The 19,999-nt window shown below is 47.6% G+C and overlaps 2 protein-coding genes and 1 long non-coding RNA gene across 3 annotated transcripts; all 3 read left to right on the top strand.

Moving 5' to 3' along the window:
• Nucleotides 1-9,417: 9,417 nt before the first annotated feature.
• LOC127347692 (probable protein phosphatase 2C 21) lies at nucleotides 9,418-12,178 on the top strand. Its single transcript, XM_071829196.1, has 8 exons — nucleotides 9,418-9,531; nucleotides 9,655-9,724; nucleotides 10,293-10,398; nucleotides 10,835-10,964; nucleotides 11,447-11,563; nucleotides 11,671-11,848; nucleotides 11,952-12,013; nucleotides 12,101-12,178. Exons 1-8 carry the CDS (start codon nucleotides 9,430-9,432, stop codon nucleotides 12,155-12,157), a joined length of 822 nt encoding a protein of 273 aa, XP_071685297.1. The 5' UTR covers nucleotides 9,418-9,429; the 3' UTR covers nucleotides 12,158-12,178.
• A 1,618-nt stretch (nucleotides 12,179-13,796) lies between these two features.
• LOC139830183 (probable protein phosphatase 2C 21) lies at nucleotides 13,797-16,284 on the top strand. The gene is made up of 6 exons (XM_071818181.1): nucleotides 13,797-13,912; nucleotides 14,036-14,105; nucleotides 14,675-14,780; nucleotides 15,217-15,346; nucleotides 15,875-15,991; nucleotides 16,099-16,284. Exons 1-6 carry the CDS (start codon nucleotides 13,811-13,813, stop codon nucleotides 16,282-16,284), a joined length of 711 nt encoding a protein of 236 aa, XP_071674282.1. The 5' UTR covers nucleotides 13,797-13,810.
• A 94-nt stretch (nucleotides 16,285-16,378) lies between these two features.
• Nucleotides 16,379-17,122, top strand: LOC139839150 (uncharacterized). Its single transcript, XR_011756842.1, has 3 exons — nucleotides 16,379-16,441; nucleotides 16,529-16,581; nucleotides 17,068-17,122. It is a non-coding gene; the product is annotated as an uncharacterized lncRNA (long non-coding RNA).
• Nucleotides 17,123-19,999: the final 2,877 nt, after the last annotated feature.

Consider the following 19,999-nt stretch of genomic DNA (forward strand, 5'->3'; position numbering starts at 1 on the left):
GGCTATCAACGATGGAGCACCAGAAGGAAGCTACGAGCTGGTCTACGAAGAACCTGATCTTACCGGCGGAGTGGAAGGCGTAGACTATGGGATAGTCTACGGACCAGATGACACGGAGGTGGAGGAGTAGTGACATACCCTAGCATCATAGAGCCGAGCAACGTAGAACTTACCTAAATAAGTTGTTGAGCTCTTTATATTTGTTATGAGTTGTAATAGTACTTAAGTAGTATCTTAGGGTGTTCTCATAGGACCTGTGAGAATACCAACTTGTTAAGACAATGTTTGTAATAAAGTATGGAGTGTTATGACCTGCAATGTTTCTGTTGTACCACTCTGAGGGATATGGCAATTTGTGAGGAAGCCCCTTCACAAAGATCATATCAACGACTTGTATACTACAACATGCAGTGGTATGCTGGGTCACCGCACCATTGCTTCTTTGCCGACAGAAGTGGTGGCGAGGCCGCGACGTCCTCCTCCTTGAGGTGGCAGCGTTGGCACGACACCGTCGTCCGACATGCCAGAGCCAAAGACGCGCGCCTCACCACGTCGTGGATGACGATGCCTCCCGGGGGAGGCGCGGGCGCGAGCTCACGGCAGGGGCCCGCTTTACCTGGACTAACAATCAACTCGACCCCATTCGTTCAGTGTTGGACAGGGTGTTCGTCACCCCCTCGTGGGAGACTATCTTTCCCCTGTGTTCACTCTTGGCTGTCACAAGGATTGGGTCTGATCATAACCCACTTTTGCTGGACAGCGGGGAGAATGGTTTTAAACGGCCACCAAGGTTCTTTTTTCAGACATGGTGGTTTAGTGTGGCCGGTTTTGACGATCTTGTAAGGGGCAAGATCGAGCTCTGCATACATGAGAGGGGTCCTCATCACTGCAACATTGATCTTTGGCAATGCATCTCTAGGTGCCTGCGCCAGTTCCTCAAGGGATGGGGTGCGAATCTTGGGAAGGAGAAGAGGGATTTTCGGGCGGGTCTGCTTCGGAGGGTGGCCGAGCTTGATGCGATTGCGGACTCTACTGGGCTGGATGAGGAGGGATGGGCCCTCCGGTATCACCTAGAGGACCAACTTGTCCATCTCGACGAGGTGGAGGAGGAATATTGGAGGCAACGTAGTCGCCTTCAATGGACCCTCCAAGGGGATGCTTGCACGGCCTACTTCCATGTCATTGCTAATGGGAGAAGGAGGAAGTGCATGATCCCGCATCTTAGGGTAGACGACCGCGAGATTGATGACCAGAAAGGCATGACAGAGCATATCTATGAGTTCTACTCTGGTCTCATGGGGGCGGAAGGTGAGCAGCAGGCTTTCTCACTTGCCCCTGACCTTTGGGATGAGGCGGCGAGGATCTCACAGGAGGAGAACCTAGCCATGGAGATCACCTTCACATCGGAGGAATTAGACGGAGTCCTCGAAGCAGAACTCGGCTCCGGGACCGGATGGGTTTCCGGTGTTGTTCTTTAAGAAATACTGGGGTATTCTTAGGACACCTATTCTTCAGATCCTTAACGATTTTTCCCTAGGGAGGGTGGACATCGCTAGGCTCAACTTCGGCGTTATCTCGCTTATCCCGAAAGTGAAAGGGGCTGACGATATTAGACAATTTAGGCCCATAGCGCTTATTAATGTTATCTTCAAGTCCATAGCCAAAGCGTACGCGATTAGGCTCGGACCCCTTGCTAACAGGACGATCGATAGGAACCAGACTGCTTTCATCAAAGGCAGGAGCCTGCACGAGGGTGTGCTGGCGCTGCACGAGATCACACATGAGTTACGTGTTAAGAAACTGAAGGCTCTGTTACTTAAGCTGGACTTCGAGAAAGCTTACGACATGGTTAATTGGGACTTCTTGAGGGAAGTCTTGCTGAGAAAGGGTTTCTCAGCATTGGTGGTGCACCATCTGATGCAATTGGTCACTGGGGGACAGACGGCGGTGAATGTCAACGGGGAGATTGGTCCTTACTTTCGGAACGCGAGAGGTGTGAGACAGGGGGATCCGCTCTCGCCCATTCTCTTTGACTTCATGGCAGACTCGTTGGCAGCCATCCTCTCGAGGGCCAATGAGGCGGGGCACATAAAGGGTGTTGTGTCACACCTCATTCCGGGAGGAGTAACCCACCTCCAGTACGCGGATGACACTATGGTCATGATTGAACCTTCACGATTAGGAATTGCTAACTTGAAGTTCATTCTGCTATGCTTCGAGAACATGTTGGGGCTCAAGATTAACTTCGACAAGAGTGAAGCCATTGTGACAGGGGTCGCAATGGATGAACAGAAGAGGGTGGCATGCGCACTCAATTGCAAGCTAGGGAGCTTTCCTCTTCGTTACCTCGGCCTACCGATAAGCGACAAAAGGCTGACGGTAGCGGATTGGTCCTTTTTGACGGAGAAGGTCGGGCATAGGGTTGATCCCTGGCAGGGTCTCTTTCTGGCATCGGCGGGTAGACTAGAGCTGACAAACTCGTGTCTCTCGAGTCTTCCGATGTTCACTATGGGTCTTTACCTCCTCTATGACTCTACGCATGGGGCGATGAACTCCTCGAGGAGCCGTTTTTTCTGGGAAGGGGTGGGGAACAAACGCAAATACCATATGGTGGACTGGGCCACGGTGTGCAGACCTAAGGAGTATGGAGGGCTGGGAATCCTACATACGAAGAACATGAATATTGCTCTTATGGTAGGATGGATTTGGAAGCTCTACCAGAATGCGGAAGGCCTATGGGCGGACCTTCTAAGGGCCAAGTACTTGGGCAATAATGACTTGTTCTCCCCGTTGGTACCGACCAAAGGGTCCCAATTCTGGAAGACAATACAGAAGCTCAAATGGTACTTCAAGTTGGGGGCCAAACACCACGTCCATGATGGGAGACGGACATATTTCTGGCTTGACTGGTGGACGGGGAGGGCCCCTTTATATCTGATGTTCCCGCGCCTCTTTGCCTGCTGTGACAACCACTTCGCTACGGTGGCTGGGGTTAGGACAGAGGCGGGGTGGCACATCAGGTTCCGCCGGACCTTTGGCACAACTGAGGTGGTAGAATGGGAAAACCTCTGCAGGATTTTTTATATACACCCACACTCCATGGGGGAGGACCAGGTGTCTTGGGGCTTGGAGCCATCCGGGACTTTCCCTACACACTCCTTATACCTTCGCCCGTCGCAAGGGGCGACGGTCACATTCTTCAAGGAGGTGTGGGCTACTAGAGTCCCCCCAAAGATAAGGGTCTTTCTTTGGCTACTCATTAGGGGGCGGCTTCCGTCGACAGATCAGGTGGCCAAGAGGCATGGACCATCCGACGGGAGCTGCGCGATGTGTGGAATGTTGGAGGACTGCGACCACTTTTTCTTCAGCTGCCACCTCGCGAGATTTTTGTGGGCTGGAGTTAGGAGCTCCTCTCATGCACCTGGGATCCGACAGGGGTCGGGGACTTCATCTCCTTAGTGCAAGGCCTGTCCGGGCCCCTGCGTAGACTTGCTTGGTATGCCTTGCGGCGTTAGCGTGGACGCTTTGGAATATATGCAACAAGCTAGCTCTAGAGGGGAAAATGATCGCACATCCGGCTGACGCTATGTTCACGATGTCTATACACATGCAGAGCTGGAGGGTACTGGTCAGACAGCGGGACAGGGTGCTTCTGGACGAGGCGCTGGGAGAGCTTAGGCGGCTTCAGGCGAGGACAAGGACTGGAGCTCCACGACAGGCGGCGCCCTAGTGTAGTATCTACCTTTTCTTTGTCCTTTCTTGGGTAGCCTGAGTGGCACTTGTATGGATTTATGGTACGTGTGTGTGTGCTTGGTCTCAGACGATATCTGTATGTGGTGGATTGCTTCGTTTGCCATGAGGGCTTTATATATAAAGCCGGGCCGAGGGCCTTATGTTTTAAAAAAAGATTTAGACTTCTTTCCCACCAAACCTAAGAGCATGTCTAACAGGCCCCTTATAACCCGTCCACCCCGTAAAATTCCGGCGGGATACGGGGCAGGAGCGATTTGGGCCGTCTAGCAGGCCCCATATTCGGGCCGACCCGTTTCGGCGGAATACGGGGCCCAGGAAATTGGCCCCGCCGCCCCCTACTTATACTGGGCGCAGGTGTGAGTGAGGCGTTAACCCCTCACTCGCAACCCTAGCTCCGCCGTGCGCCGCCGCCTCCGTAGTTAGCTCCGGCGAGCAATTCCGCCCACCCCACCACCGCATTTCGACCGCTGTTCGGCATGTACGCTCGCGGCCGCAGTACCGGCTCGCCGGCGAGCGGATCGAAGCGATCCCGCTCGTCGGACACCGTTGAGGAGGCGTGGCGGCGCCAGTGCAAGCGCTCCGCCCAGGGGAGTCGCCGTGCGGCGTGCCGGTACGCCGGCGCGCTGTACGTGCCGGATTCGCTCCGGGAGTTCGCCGCGGGTGGGCGGTGGTACCGACAAGACCCGCCGCTCAAGCCGATGAGCGGCGTCGCCTTTGAGAAGTGGCGCGCCGACTGGGAGCGTGACCGCGCGTCGAAGGCGGCATGGGCGGCGCGCATCGGCAGCACCAGCGGCGGAGGAAGTGGAGGCGGCAGAGGAGGAGGCGGCCTTCCTGCAGGCGGTGGCCGAATCCGAGAAGGATGCCACCGACAAAGCTCGGGCGGAGGCAGAGGAGGAGGCAGCGGCCATCGCCGCCGTCCAGGAATTCGAGGCGCGGAAGGCGCAGGAGGAGGCGGCGTCCATCGCGTTCATCCTATTCGTCATCCTTGACGAATAGATGTAGGATAGATTTAGGTATGATCGCAATGTATGTATGATCCGTAGTATGATCAATGAAGATGAACTTCCCGGGATTTTAATTTTTGAAAATACGGGCCAAAATACGGGCTCTGCTAGACGGAATGGCTCTTCCGTTAGCAATTTTTCGATACGGAGCGAAATGCGAGCGTTATACGGGTCATAGGAATACGGGGCCTGTTAGACATGCTCTAACATCGCGACGCACGATGGCGCGAGCTCATTGCCGCCGTGGGGAGCTAGCCCAAGTGTGCGCTCGCCATCTCCGGCGCGGGATGCGGTGCTCGTGTGTTCCCGCGGGCATGACCTGCGCATTGGGCGGGTCCGCCGGAGCAGGGCCCCACAAAGGAGCGGCATCAACGGCGATGGCCGGCCAGCCGGGGGATCCGTGGTGGTCGATGCTGGCCTCCGCCGGATTGCTGGAGCGCGGCGACGGCCAACCACCGACGAAGGAAGAAACCGCGCAGTCTCCGGGGGCGTACGGGGGCTACGGCGGCGGCGGCGGCGGCGGTGGAGGGAGGAGAAGAGACGTCCCGCCCCACCGTCCTCCGCCTCGCGTGGGCCCCACCGGACGACAGCTGTGCCCCGTAACGCGGGCCCGGGGCGGCACGCGAGCCGCGCGTGTGTGCATCCTGAGCCGTCGGATCGTTCCTAGCTAGCACGGACGGAGATCCAACGGCGCGGGATGTGCTCTGTCGGGCGGGCCCGGGTCGGCACGCTAGCCACGCACGGCCGCCCCTGGACCGTCGGATCGTCCCCAGCTGGCACGGGCAGCGATCCAACGACGCGCAGGGCGAGGACGAGCGGAAGGAAAGGCGAGACGAACAAAGACGGCGTCGCCTGTGTCAGCACCCCTGCTCTGCTCTGGGCTCTCTGCTCCGCTCTGCAGGAACACAACCGCTTTTGATTCTCCGGAGCAGCCCAAAGGTGAGGAAGAGGCGATCACGCCGCATTCCCTCTCCCCCTCTCTCGTTTTGTCCGCATTCCCCCAAACCCCAGCCACGCGACGCCACGGCTGGTAAGCTTCCGCCTCCCTCTCTTCTCGCTTCCTCGCCGCCGTCGTGCGGCGGCGCTTCTCCGTTCCTTCTCGCCGCGGTTTGAGCGCTGCTGGGTTGTCCCGCGGCTGACTGTTGACCCGCGGAACCAAATCTTCATTACTCGCTCAATTCCATAAAAAAATACATAAATTAGTCAAAAGTCAATGACGTCTAAGTTTTATTTTTTGCGGGTAAAACCAGATCTTCATTAAACAGTAGGGATTACAAAAGATTCAGCTTCCAAAACCTGAATGACAACATCATGTGCGGAATCCAGCCAAACCTCAGTTCTATGTTCCGCCCTCGCCCAATTGGCGAGAGTGTGGCTAACCCTAACTTGCTCTCGATCCACTTTTACAAACTTGCAAACTCTAACACCACTAGCTAGTGACTTAATTTCATAAACCAATCTTCAGATTTCTCCAGAAACAGATACTAACGGTGAACAATCAGATTCGATAATGATCGGCAGGTTGCTGTGGAGGAGTGCCAGCTCCAAGCCCTCTGCACAAGCGCTCACTTCTGCCTCCAAAGGCTCCTCGCAGGCATGTAGAAAACGACACGCCGAAAGGATGATTTTTTCAGTATCATCTCGTAGAATTATGCCAGTGCCAGCAGTACCATTTTCTGCCTTATACGATCCATCCACAGAAAATTTAATCCATCCGTCAGGCGGCCTAACCTAGGGTGGTTTGTCAGGAGGGTCTTTTTTCTTCAGCACTTGAACATCCCTAGGATTAGGAGCAACTGCAGATTGTTTAGCTTTTAAAATCTCATTAGTGAAAGTTTAACGATGTTTTTAGAGTAATACTATAAATTTTATATTGTAGACAATCTGCAAATACCGTTAGACACAATTTTTTGAAACAGTATTTAGACATATTTTAGTTTTAGATGCATCTATATAATACATATTAGCGACAAGTAATATGAATCGGATGGGTGTAAAAAAACTTTAGAGCATGAAAGCCATCAAAGGAAATGTTGTCAGGAATAGATTTCACTTTTTAGCAAATATGGTCTGCAGTCTGGACTATAGTTTTTTTAAGATGTGGTTTGGACTTCAGTAGATTAGTACTAGCAGATAGATAGAACTGGTATGGACTAGCTGTGAGCCTGGGAGCACACTGAAGAAGCCCCCATGCGCGCAGTTGGTCGGCTCTAATGTCCAGGCGACAGGAATCCTCATTTGTAGTGTAGACGATTCAGGCCACCAAACGTAACATCGCGACGCACGACGGCGCGAGCTCATTGCCGCCGTCGGGAGCTCGCCATCTCCGGCGCGGAATGCGGTGCTCGGGTGTTCCCGCGGGCGAGGAGGGAGGAGCGGGAGTCCTCTGCAGAGCGCTATTGACTTCACATTGGGCGGGTCAGCCCCACAAAGGAGCGGCATCAACGGCGACGGCCGGGAAGCGCGGGGATGAGTGGAGGTCGAAGCTGGCCTCCGCCGGATTGCTGGAGCGCGGCGGCGGTCGGCCAGCGACGGAGGAAGAAACCGCGCAGTCGCCGCCGGCGGCGGAGGGAGGAGAAGAGATGTCCCGCCCCGCCGTCCTCCGCCTCGCGTGGGCCCCACCGGACGACAGCTGTTTCGTGTCGCGCGGGCCCGGGGCGGCACGCGAGCCGCGCGTGTGTGGCTCCTGAGCCGTCGGATCGTTCCCAGCTGGCACGGACGGAGATCCAACGGCGCGGGATGTGCTCTGCCGGGCGGGCCCGGGTCGGCACGCCAGGCGCGCACGGCCGCGCCTGGACCGTCGGATCGTCTCCAGCTGGCGATCCAACGACGCGCAGGGCGAGGACGAGCGGAAGGAAAGGCGAGACGAACGAAGACGGCGTTGCCTGTGTCAGCACCCCTGCTCTGCTCTGGGCTCTCTGCTCCGCTCTGCAGGAACACAACCGCTTTTGATTCTCCGGAGCAGCGCAAAGGTGAGGAAGAGGCGATCACGCCGCATTCCCTCTCCCCCTCTCTCGTTTTGTCCGCATTCCCCCAAACCCCAGCCACGCGACGCCACGGCTGGTAAGCTTCCGCCTCCCACTCTTCTCGCTTCCTCGCCGCCGTCGTGCGGCGGCGCTTCTCCGTTCCTTCTCGCTGCGGTTTGAGCGCTGCTGGGTTGTCCCGCGGCTGACTGCTTGTTCGTGGGACACCCCCTTTTTTTTTGGGTTCGATTCTGCGTACGCCTCCTCTGATCCTCTCCGTGTCTCGCGCTTCGTGCGCTGCGTCGCGCGCGTCGGTTTCCGTCGCTTGCTGCTGCTTTCGATTTTGAGGTCGGTGGCCTCTTCGCGGTGGGTTTTCCCGGCCCTGGGGATGCCGACGAGGGCGCTGCAGAACACCGAGACGACATGGTGGCCTCTGTTCTCGCCTCGTCGGTCCTGCCTCGTCTGCTGAACCCCGAGACCCCGATTTTTGGGGGGGGTTCGATTTTGCCTGCGTATCTCGTGTTCCCTGCGCTGCGTCGCGTCGGTTGTTGTCGTTTGCTGCTGTTTTTAGATTTCGATGAAGTCGGTAGCGTGTTCATGGTGATTTTACTCGGAGGAGGAGGAGGGTGCTGAAGAGCACCGAGACGCAATGGTGTCTCTGCTCACCTTCGTCCACCCTGTCTTGTTTGGTGAAGCGCGAGACCCTTTTTCTGGTTCGTTTTTTTGCCTGCGCCTCCTTGATCCTGTCCCGTATCTCCTGCTTCCTGCGTTGCGTCGCGTCGCGTCGGTTTTTGTTGCTTGCTGCTGTTTCCGATTTTGAAATCGGTAGCGTCTTCACGGTGATTTTCCTTGGGAGGAGGTGGAGGAGGAGGATGCTGAAGAGCACCGAGCCGCAGTGGCGGCCTCTGTTGACCCTCGTCCATCCTGCCTCGTTTATTTTGGTTACTGCTGCTGCGGTTTCTGCTTGGATCCCCAGATCCTTCTCTGCTCGATTTAATTGGCATCTGCCTCTCCCGTCTCTTCCGCTGCGTCAGGTTTTGTTGTTGCGGCAGTTTACTGAAGTTGGTGACATGATCCTTGAAGGTGATTGCCTTGGAGGAGCACGAGGATGCTAGAGAGCACCGATACCCAATGGTGGTCTCTCTTCACCTCGTCGACCCTGTCTCGTTTTTCTCTCCTTACTGCTGCGTTCGGTTCGTTTTTGCGTTCCGTGACATCTTGGTTGGTGGCGATTTATTTCGAGAGGAGGAGGCTATAGGAGCACCGGAAATCCATGGTTGATCTCAGCCCGCCTCACTTCTGCATCTCATGTTTCTCTTATGCTTGCCCCTGCTTGTCCTTCTTCATGGTGGTTCCATTGTTCGAGGAGTCTAACGAAACGAGCACCCGAAACACGACGGTGCTCATATCCTCTTCTCGAGGGAAACTTGAACAGTCGTCTCTGGATATTTCCATCGTTTTTATTCTTCTCCAAACTGGAGCACGAGTCCTGGTCTAGTATGGTGTCCAGAAATTACTCTTTCTGTCATTAATTAATCGGAAATGGAGCCACTTAACTGTTTTTTTCAACCTTGTTTCTTATCAACTTTGCTGTGCGCTCTGCAATGTAGTGTCAGTACATTCAGTTTACATGTTTGTCAGATTTTTCTGATAAGGAAATCTAAGCCATTGTTTTCATACTGGTATCTTTCAGGAAAGCAAACCCTGCAATGGCTGGTCAGTACATCAACACTTCTTCTAGGGGTGAGAATGCCAGAATTGAGTATGCCACATCATGTATGCAAGGACCTCGCGATGAAATGCAAGATTATGTGAGTAACGTATATTATTACGTGGATCAAGGATAGTTTTTACGTATGCATATAATTTGTTTTGCTTGCTTATTCAGTACTTTGTGAAATACTGAATTTGACCCCTACACTTCTTATTTCCAGTACACAGCTCTCCTAGATCTAGATGGTTCGGATTCCACATCATTCTTTGGTGTTTTTGATGGCCATGGAGGTTTGATCTTTCTCTCATACTGTTCCAACATATTCTAAACACTTCAGCTGTTAGCATAACTGACCATCTCATGCATTGATTACATGAAGTCTTTCATTAAAATCTGCTATAGTTCATTCTTATCCAAATGTGTATGTCATATGTGAATCTGTCTAGTGCATTATATCCGTGCATGCTTTGTACATTTACTACTTGTCGTGATTTTCATCTGTCGGTATTCTGTATGGTCATGATTGTGAAATGCTGGTACAGTTCAGCATATGTGATCAAGTTATACAGTCGGGTCTGTGCTGGGATGCCATAAGGACAAAATGGATTATGCTAAAGTATATATTCAGAGGGGCCAAAATTTTGTGTGGCATTTTCTTCTTTTTTGGGAGGGATTGGTTTTTGTTACCAATACATTCAGTATTTGTAGTGCATGCTCTGTTTCCAGTGATACAAACGTATTGAAGTGATATTTCAGCTAGTATGTAGGTCTTCACATTGCTTCAACATATGAAATTGTACAGGAATATGTGACTGATTCCGTCTTTGTTTTCTGTTATAAGTATATTTTATGTTTCAGGACATAGGGTGGCATGGTATTGTTCGAGGAAATTTCATACTGAGCTTGTCAAAGTTCCAGACTATCAAAACAACCTGCATGCCGCATTGGAGCATGTGTGCTTCAGGTTTTTACTAATAGATAATTAAATCACGTACTCTACATTTTTTGCTATATAAGTATGGAAAGTCACATGTGAGCACGTTTGAAGGCGCACACATTATCGGCACAGGGTTGAAGTTTTTAAAACTTATGAATTTAGCTATAGCATGTGAACCCTATGAAATTTTGTTTAAAATATGACCACCTGTGAACTACACAAGAAAACAAGCAATAAGTGCCTGTACAGATATCATGTGCGTGGACACATGTTCACATAATCTGCACTCAGATGTGTGCACTTCTTATTCAATATTGAAAGGTGAAAGGGCCAGTGTTATAGCGTTGGAGAGAGTGTCAATGTTATACTCATTCCTTCCATAATTGCAGTTGCAACATAAGTTTACTTCTTGTTGCATGTACAGATACGGAATGTGTAATTCTTTAATGCTTAATTGTTGCAGAATTGATCAGGCGTTGAAAAGGTCAGATGAATGGAAGAGGCCTGATTCTCCTCCTGCTCCTGCTCCTGCTCCTGGTAATGGAAGTTTCCGAAGCCGTCTCCAGACTAGTCTTTGTTCCTGTTTCGGCAAGGTGATATATCAAGTCCTGAATATTATTTAAGCATTTATCTGCCGAAGAAGTTAGTAAATAATTTATCTCTGGGATGCTGCTGCATATTATTACGTGTAAAAAGGAATCGGAAGATATAAATGGGTGTGATAAGGAGGATCTATTGTACTTTTCCGAGATGTGCTTGAAGGTTGCACCGATATGATAAATTATAACCCCAATTTGTGCTCCCTACTTCCGTTGAGTGCCTGGTTTACTGAATTGGAATCCACATGTTCCTTATGTTCTCATTGCACCTTGGTTGTTAGCGTACTGCCAAAATCGAGGTACTTATTTCAAAAACAAGTATTTTCCCTTGTTTGAGTTGATCACTTGTTTCTTACATTGGGTTGCATCTTTTGTGAATGGCACATAGAAAATATTCTTCCCTGGTGGCACTGGTTGATTGTTTCTTCATATGCTGTTTTTCCATATGATTTCAGTTTGGATTCTTTTTTCTGCAGAATTATGAAGGGCCCCAAATCGAAGGAAGCACAGCATGCGTGGCTCTCATTCGAGGCAACCAGATAATTGTTGGAAATGTTGGTGATTCCCGTTGTGTACTCTCAAGGAATGGTCAGGTACAGTGACTATTTTCTTTTCAAGTTTCTCGGTGGGGCATCCTCTTTTGTCATAATGATTGTGTTCAAGTGGAGTCTGACAATTCTTATATCCAATTTATCGGAAGGCAATTGATTTATCCACCGATCACAAGCCAAATGAACCAGGTGAAAGAGCCAGAATTGAAGCTGCAGGAGGATCAGTAGTCCAGAGGCAAGTCCTTGTATATGATGCATCAGGACGAATGAGGGTTGAACTAGGCCCATATCGCGTCGATGGAATAATAGCCGTATCCAGAGCGCTTGGTATGTAGTATTATTTGATATCTTATTTTTGTGTGGATATTTTTTGTTTCTTGGATCCAATCAATTTATTGTTTGATACACATTTTCACTACTTACATTTCAGGTGATTTTCAGTTCAAGAAGAACAATAAATTGAAGTTGATATGTAATCCTGACATTCACACTGTGAGTTTGTAACTATGTTGTGTGAGCCCAGTTTTAGTTTGTTTCCGATGGGCGTGGTCTGATGGAAATGGCCATTTATTTCTATAGGAGGACATAACTGATGATATTGATTTTCTTCTCATAGCAAGCGATTGTATCTGGTAAGTCCTGAGCTAAAAATAACACAAGAAGATGTTTATTTATGACTTGCTTCTAAGTGCAATACTTCATCCAGACCTAAGCCACTCCAATTACTATTATCTGTCATGCTTGTTTCATCTTAGGCATAGTATTTATAGCTGGAGGGTTTATACATCTTAGGCATAGTACGTAGTATTAAATTCGATGGTTACGTATCAGGTTGATTTGCTATTTGGAAATGTCAGCTTGGTATGTTTGATAACTCTACTTTACAACCTTAGTGCTTGCTGCTGCTTTCGATTTTGAGGTCGGTGGCCTCTTCGCGGTGGGTTTTCCCGGCCCTGGGGATGACGACGAGGGTGCTACAGAACACCGAGACGACATGGTGGCCTCTGTTCTCGCCTCGTCGATCCTGCCTCGTCTGCTGAACCCCGAGACCCCGATTTTTGGGGTGGTTCGATTTTGCCTGCGTATCTCGTGTTCCCTGCGCTGCGTCGCGTCGGTTGTTGCCGCTTGCTGCTGTTTTTTGATTTCGATGAAGTCGGTAGCGTGTTCATGGTGATTTTACTCGGAGGAGGAGGAGGGTGCTGAAGAGCACCGAGACGCAATGGTGTCTCTGCTCACCTTCGTCCACCCTGTCTTGTTTGCTGAAGCGCGAGACCCTTTTTTTGGTTCGATTTTTTGCCTGCGCCTCCTTGATCCTGTCCCGTATCTCCTGCTTCCTGCGTTGCGTCGCGTCGGTTTTTGTTGCTTGCTGCTGTTTCGGATTTTGAAATCGGGTAGCGTCTTCATGGTGATGTTCCTTGGGAGGAGGTGGATGAGGAGGATGCTGAAGAGCACGAGCACCGAGCCGCAGTGGCGTCCTCTCTTCACCCTCGTCCATCCTGCCTCGTTTATTTTGATTACTGCTGCTGCGGTTTCTGCTTGGATCCCTAGATCCTTCTCTGCTCGATTTAATTGGCATCTGCCTCTCCCTTCTCTTCCGCTGCGTCAGGTTTTATTGTTGCGGCAGTTTACTGAAGTTGGTGACATGATCCTTGAAGGTGATTGCCTTGGTGGAGCATGAGGATGCTAGAGAGCACCGATACCCAAATGGTGGTCTCTCTTCACCTCGTCGATCCTGTCTCGTTTTTCTATGCTTACTGCTGTGTTTGTTTTTGCGTTCCGTGACATCTTGGTTGGTGGCGATTTATTTGGAGAGGAGGAGGCTATAGGAGCACCGGAAATCCATGGTTGATCTTAGTCCGCCTCTCTTCTGCATCTCATGTTTCTCTTCTGCTAGCCCCTTCTTGCCCATTTTGCGGTTCATGGTGGTTCCATTGTTCGAGGAGGAGTCTAACAAAACGAGCACCCCAAACACGACGGTGTTCATATCCTCTTCTCGAGGGAAACCTGAACAGTCTTCTCTGGATATTTCCATCGTTTTTATTCTTCTCCAAACTGGAGCACTCTGAGTCCTGGTCTAGTATGGTGTCCAGAAATTGCTCTTTCTGTCATTAGTTAATCGGAAATGGAGCCACTTAACTGTTTTTTTCAACCTTGTTTCTTATCAAGTTTGCTGTGCGCTCTGCAATGTAGTGTCAGTACATTCAGTTTACATGTTTGTCAGATTTTTCTGATAAGGAAATCTAAGCCATTGTTTTCATACTGGTATCTTTCAGGAAAGCAAACCCTGCAATGGCTGGTCAGTACATCAACACTTCTTCTAGGGGTGAGAATGCCAGAATTGAGTATGCCACATCATGTATGCAAGGACCTCGCGATGAAATGCAAGATTATGTGAGTAACGTATATTATTACGTGGATCAAGGATAGTTTTTACGTATGCATATAATTTGTTTTGCTTGCTTATTCAGTACTTTGTGAAATACTGAATTTGACCCCTACACTTCTTATTTCCAGTACACAGCTCTCCTAGATCTAGATGGTTCGGATTCCACATCATTCTTTGGTGTTTTTGATGGCCATGGAGGTTTGATCTTTCTCTCATACTGTTCCAACATATTCTAAACACTTCAGCTGTTAGCATAACTGACCATCTCATGCATTGATTACATGAAGTCTTTCATTAAAATCTGCTATAGTTCATTCTTATCCAAATGTGTATGTCATATGTGAATCTGTCTAGTGCATTATATCCGTGCATGCTTTGTACATTTACTACTTGTCGTGATTTTCATCTGTCGGTATTCTGTATGGTCATGATTGTGAAATGCTGGTACAGTTCAACATATGTGATCAAGTTATACAGTCGGGTCTGTGCTGGGATGCCATAAGGACAAAATGGATTATGCTAAAGTATATATTCAGAGGGGCCAAAATTTTGTGTGGTCATTTTCTTCTTTTTTGGGAGGGATTGGTTTTTGTTACCAATACATTCAGTATCTGTAGTGCATGCTCTGTTTCCAGTGATACAAACGTATTGAAGTGATATTTCAGCTAGTATGTAGGTCTTCACATTGCTTCAACATATGAAATTGTACAGGAATATGTGACTGATTCCGTCTTTGTTTTCTGTTATAACTATATTTTATGTTTCAGGACATAGGGTGGCATGGTATTGTTCAAGGAAATTTCATACTGAGCTTGTCAAAGTTCCAGACTATCAAAACAACCTGCATGCCGCATTGGAGCATGTGTGCTTCAGGTTTTTACTAATAGATAATTAAATCACGTACTCTACATTTTTTGCTATATAAGTATGGAATGTCACATGTGAGCATGTTTGAAGGCGCACACATTATCGGCACAGGGATGAAGTTTTTAAAACTTATGAATTTAGCTATAGCATGTGAACCCTATGAAATTTTGTTTAAAATATGACCACCTGTGAACTACACAAGAAAACAAGCAATAAGTGCCTGTACAGATATCATGTGCGTGGACACATGTTCACATAATCTGCACTCAGATGTGTGCACTTCTTATTCAATATTGAAAGGTGAAAGGGCCAGTGTTATAGCGTTGGAGAGAGTGTCAATGTTATACTCATTCCTTCCATAGTTGCAATTGCAACGTAAGTTTACTTCTTGTTGCACGTAGAGATACGGAATGTGTAATTCTTTAATGCTTATTTGTTGCAGAATTGATCAGACGTTGAAAAGGTCAGATGAATGGAAGAATCCTGATTCTCCTCCTGCTCCTGTTCCTGCTCCTGGTAATGGAAGTTTCCGAAGCCGTCTCCAGACTAGTCTTTGTTCCTGTTTCGGCAAGGTGATATATCAAGTCCTGAATATTATTTAAGCATTTATCTGCCGAAGAAGTTAGTAAATAATTTATCTCTGGGATGCTGCTGCATATTATTACGTGTAAAAAGGAATCGGAAGAGATCAATGGGTGTGATAAGGAGGATCTATTGTACTTTTCCGAGATGTGCTTGAAGGTTGCACCGATATGATAAATTATAACCCCAATTTGTGCTCCCTACTTCCGTTGAGTGCCTGGTTTACTGAATTGCATGCCACATGTTCCTTATGTTCTCATTGCATCTTGGTTGTTAGCGTACTGCCAAAATCGAGGTACTTATTTGACAAACAAGTATTTTCCCTTGTTTGAGTTGATCACTTGTTTCTTACATTGGGTTGCATCGTTTGTGAATGGCACATAGAATATTCTTCCCTCGTGGATTGCTTCTATTGTGAAGGGAACACAGAAAAATATTCTTCTTTGGTGGCACTGGTTGATTGTTTCTTCATATGCTGTTTTTCCATATGATTTCAGTTTGGATTCTTTTTTCTGCAGAATTATGAAGGGCCCCAAATCGAAGGAAGCACAGCATGCGTGGCTCTCATTCGAGGCAACCAGATAATTGTTGGAAATGTTGGTGATTCCCGTTGTGTACTCTCAAGGAATGGTCAGGTACAGTGGCTATTTTCTTTTCAAGTTTCTCGGTGGGGCATCCTCTTTTGTCATAATGATTGTGTTCAAGTGGAGCCTGACAATTCTTATATCCATTTTATCGGAAGGAAATTGATTTATCCACCGATCACAAGCCAAATGAACCAGGTGAAAGAGCCAGAATTGAAGCTGCAGGAGGATCAGTAGTCCAGAGGCAAGTCCTTGTATATGATGCATCAGGACGAATGAGGGTTGAACTAGGCCCATATCGCGTCGATGGAATAATAGCCGTATCTAGAGCGCTTGGTATGTAGTATTATTTGATATCTTATTTTTGTGTGGATATTTTTTGTTTCTTGGATCCAATCAATTTATTGTTTGATACACATTTTCGCTACTTACATTTCAGGTGATTTTCAGTTCAAGAAGAACAATAAATTGAAGTTGATATGTAATCCTGACATTCACACTGTGAGTTTGTAACTATGTTGTGTGAGCCCAGTTTTAGTTTGTTTCCGATGGGCGTGGTCTGATGGAAATGGCCATTTATTTTTATAGGAGGACATAACTGATGATATTGATTTTCTTCTCATAGCAAGCGATGGTATCTGGTAAGTCCTGAGCTAAAAAGAACACAAGAAGATGTTTATTTATGACTTGCTTCTAAGTGCAATACTTCATCCAGACCTAAGCCACTCCAATTACTATTATCTGTCATGCTTGTTTCATCTTAGGCATAGTATTTATAGCCGGAGGGTTTATACATCTTAGGCATAGTACGTAGTATTAAATTCGATGGTTACGTATCAGGTTGATTTGCTATTTGGAAATGTCAGCTTGTATGTTTGATAACTCTACTTTACAACCTTAGTGCTTCATGAGACATTTCTGGCAATAGGAATAGATTTCCTCTTCACGTAGAAGAATGCTAAAGCTAGCAAGAGAGTATGGCAAACTTACCAGTGCCTCCTATTGATAGATCCAGACACTAGTACCCATAGAGACATATTCTTTGTTCTCCTGTTTCATACTTTTATGATTTCGTTGATATATTTACCGTGACAAAATTACACACCTCTTGTTTTCTTCTTCTCCAGGGAAGTCAAGACAAGTGAGGAGGTGGTTACTTATGTAAACGAGCGCTTGCAAACCGTGAGTCTTATTTCCTCAATTATTTTCTGCTTGTCATCCTATTAATAGTAATATCTAAAAGCCCATCTGCTGACACGTTTGGTACAGTTATAATTATACGGTGTAGTGTACATGGTTTGCACTTGCTGATAGATTGTTCCTGTTGGCTTGACATATTATGTGATCAAACGCAGAGGGCAGATCCGCGTGTCATCTGTGAGGGACTTCTTGAATGGTGCAGGGAGTCGAGGGACACTTCGACCGTGATACTTGCTCAGTACAAGAACCACAACAGCCCCACTGCCAATGTCAGTTGTTCCGGACTCTCCTGCCCCTGGCCCCAGGCAAAAACCACAGATCCTAGCAGCAGCATTGGTGGACCCAAGGTTGACACCAAAGCTGAAAGCAAGGCCGCGGAGGAATGGTAAGTCCTGAGTTAAAAATAACACAAGAAGATGATTATTTAATGACTTGCTTCTAAGTGCATGTTTCATCTTAGACATAGTATTTGTCGCAGGAGATTTCTGCAATTAGTTTTCTTTGTATATACAATTAGAAGTGGTATCTTATGTATCAATTGACTGCAGGATCCAAATTTTTGTCAAGACCCTAAGTAGCAAAACTATCACCCTCCCTGTCAAGAATTTGGACACCATTCGGACTATCAAGTCCAAGATCCAGGACAAGGAGGGTATTCCCCTAGAACTGCAGGGGCTCATCTTTGCTGGCAAGCAGCTTGAGGATGGCCGCACATTGGCATATTATAACATTGGGAAAGAAAGCACAGTGCACTTGGTCGTTGGTCTTCTTGGTGGCCAGTAAGTTCCTTAGATGATTAAACTTTTTTTTTGAGCGTCACTAATATTACTGTGCAGTAGAAAATGTGTGGACTTAACTAGTTGTTCATCAACATAGACTTTACAAGTATTCCGTCCGGTCCAAAATAAGTGTCGCATATTTTTCTAGATTTACATGTATCTAGATATGTTTTAGTGTATAGATATGTGCGAATCTAGGCAAATTTGTGACATTTATTTTGGAAAGGAAGGAGTAGCGCTTAGGCATGCTCTTGCTTACTGTAATTGAGTGCAGAAACAAGACATTATTTTATATGACCCATTGCAGAGTTAACATGGTAGATAACTGCATATAATAAACATGCTTGAATCCTCATCAAGACCAATGCTAACATTTGGATAGATGTGCATCCCGTACTATTTTTAACTTGTCTTTTTTTACTATCAGGAACTCTGACTCCACCAGGAACTCAAGTATGGAGGAAGGTGTGGCTGTCCACTCATTCATAACACAACCATGCGACCTGGAACTGTTACAAAGGTGGGTTGGACCTAGAATTATTAACGGGATAACACACCCATCGGCCTATGATGTGGATATATACTCTACTGCCCCTTCAGTCCTTGCCACGCAGTACTCAGCGGTCAGAGCAGATGACGGGTCTGAGGCTTGGTACTTTTTCACCCGTCTACGGCGTAAAGGTCGGAGTGGCAGTCGAGTAAACCGGTCTGTCGATATCGATGGGGTGATATGGTCGTGGCACGGTGAACACAAAGCCAGGGCGGTACATTCTGCGCCTAGAGATGGCCACACAGTTGGTTATCGGCGCCTTTTTTCTTTCTCACGGAAAGATAATGAGGAAAATCTGATAAGGGATGGGTGGATAATGACTGAGTATGGGCTGAATGAAAATGAGGCAAACGAGGTTGTTCTGTGTAAGATATATCAGACGACTTACCACAGCAGAAAGCGACCTCGTCTTGATCATGCTAGTGGTGTTTTCAGCAAGCGGTGCCCTCCACAGCAGGCATCTACATCACATACTGGTGTTGACCAGCAGGAGCCAAGCTTGAAAGCAATAAGTTCAAGATATTTCACACCACTGCATCCTCGTAATGACCAGCTTATTGCCAACTTTCTCCAGCCTAGACAGTTGTCTGGTGTGGTAATACACGAGGTGTTCAATGTTTATGAGCTTTCCCCAGTGGAGTTGATTAAGAAATATCCAGCCACAATAAATGCTGAAGGCATACCAACCTGGTACTTCTACACCTGCAGCTATGTGGAAGGAGCAGTTATTTCAGAAACAGGACGATGGTCATCCCAGTTAGAGCCTATACAATTTGTTCATGATTCTTATGGCGAGGTCCTTGGACATGTCCAACGTATCAATTTTTTTGAATCAATGGACAAGTCAAGTGAGGATCTTTTGTTCTCTGGCTACACAATGTCTGAGTTTTCTGGTAAAAACAGCCAGGTTAGCTCCATCTTATCTGAGTAGTAGTACCTTTGCAGTTTTACTCTAGATCCATCTCATTTTAGTAAAAGTGCAAGAAATATCACATAAAGTCTCTGTTAAAAAAAAATAGCCGAGGCGAATGCTTGATTGTGTTTATGCAATAATGTCAACCATTTAGAGTTTCTGCTGTAGATCATAATTATTGTTTTGTTGTGCTGCTGGTGAAAAATGGCTAACTCCATATATGGCATGCTAGAACATACCCAATTAGGATTTTTCTCTCCATAGGAATCTGGTACCGAGAGGTACAAAGCACAAGTGACAGGCCTGCATTTTAATGTCTTGGTTATGTCATGCTTCTGACAAGAAGGCAACACCATCTGACCAGAAGATTACAGATAGTCTAAGCATCATGCTAATTATTCTTAAATATTTATCCGTTTTGCTAACCTAGACACATTAGTTTTTGCATCATTGGTTATATATTCTGACTGGTTGAATGAATAGATTCTCGTCTGGATGCTCATGTTTTCTGGTTCGCATTGTGTTTTCAGCTTGATGATATTGTGTTATGCACGATGGGTCTTCCAAAGAAAAGTGCTCAAAAATTTTATGTGAAAGCAGTTGAGGTACTTTCTTTG

This window comes from Lolium perenne, chromosome 4 (assembly GCF_019359855.2).
Source record: "Lolium perenne isolate Kyuss_39 chromosome 4, Kyuss_2.0, whole genome shotgun sequence".
In the NCBI taxonomy this organism is placed as follows: Eukaryota; Viridiplantae; Streptophyta; class Magnoliopsida; order Poales; family Poaceae; genus Lolium; species Lolium perenne.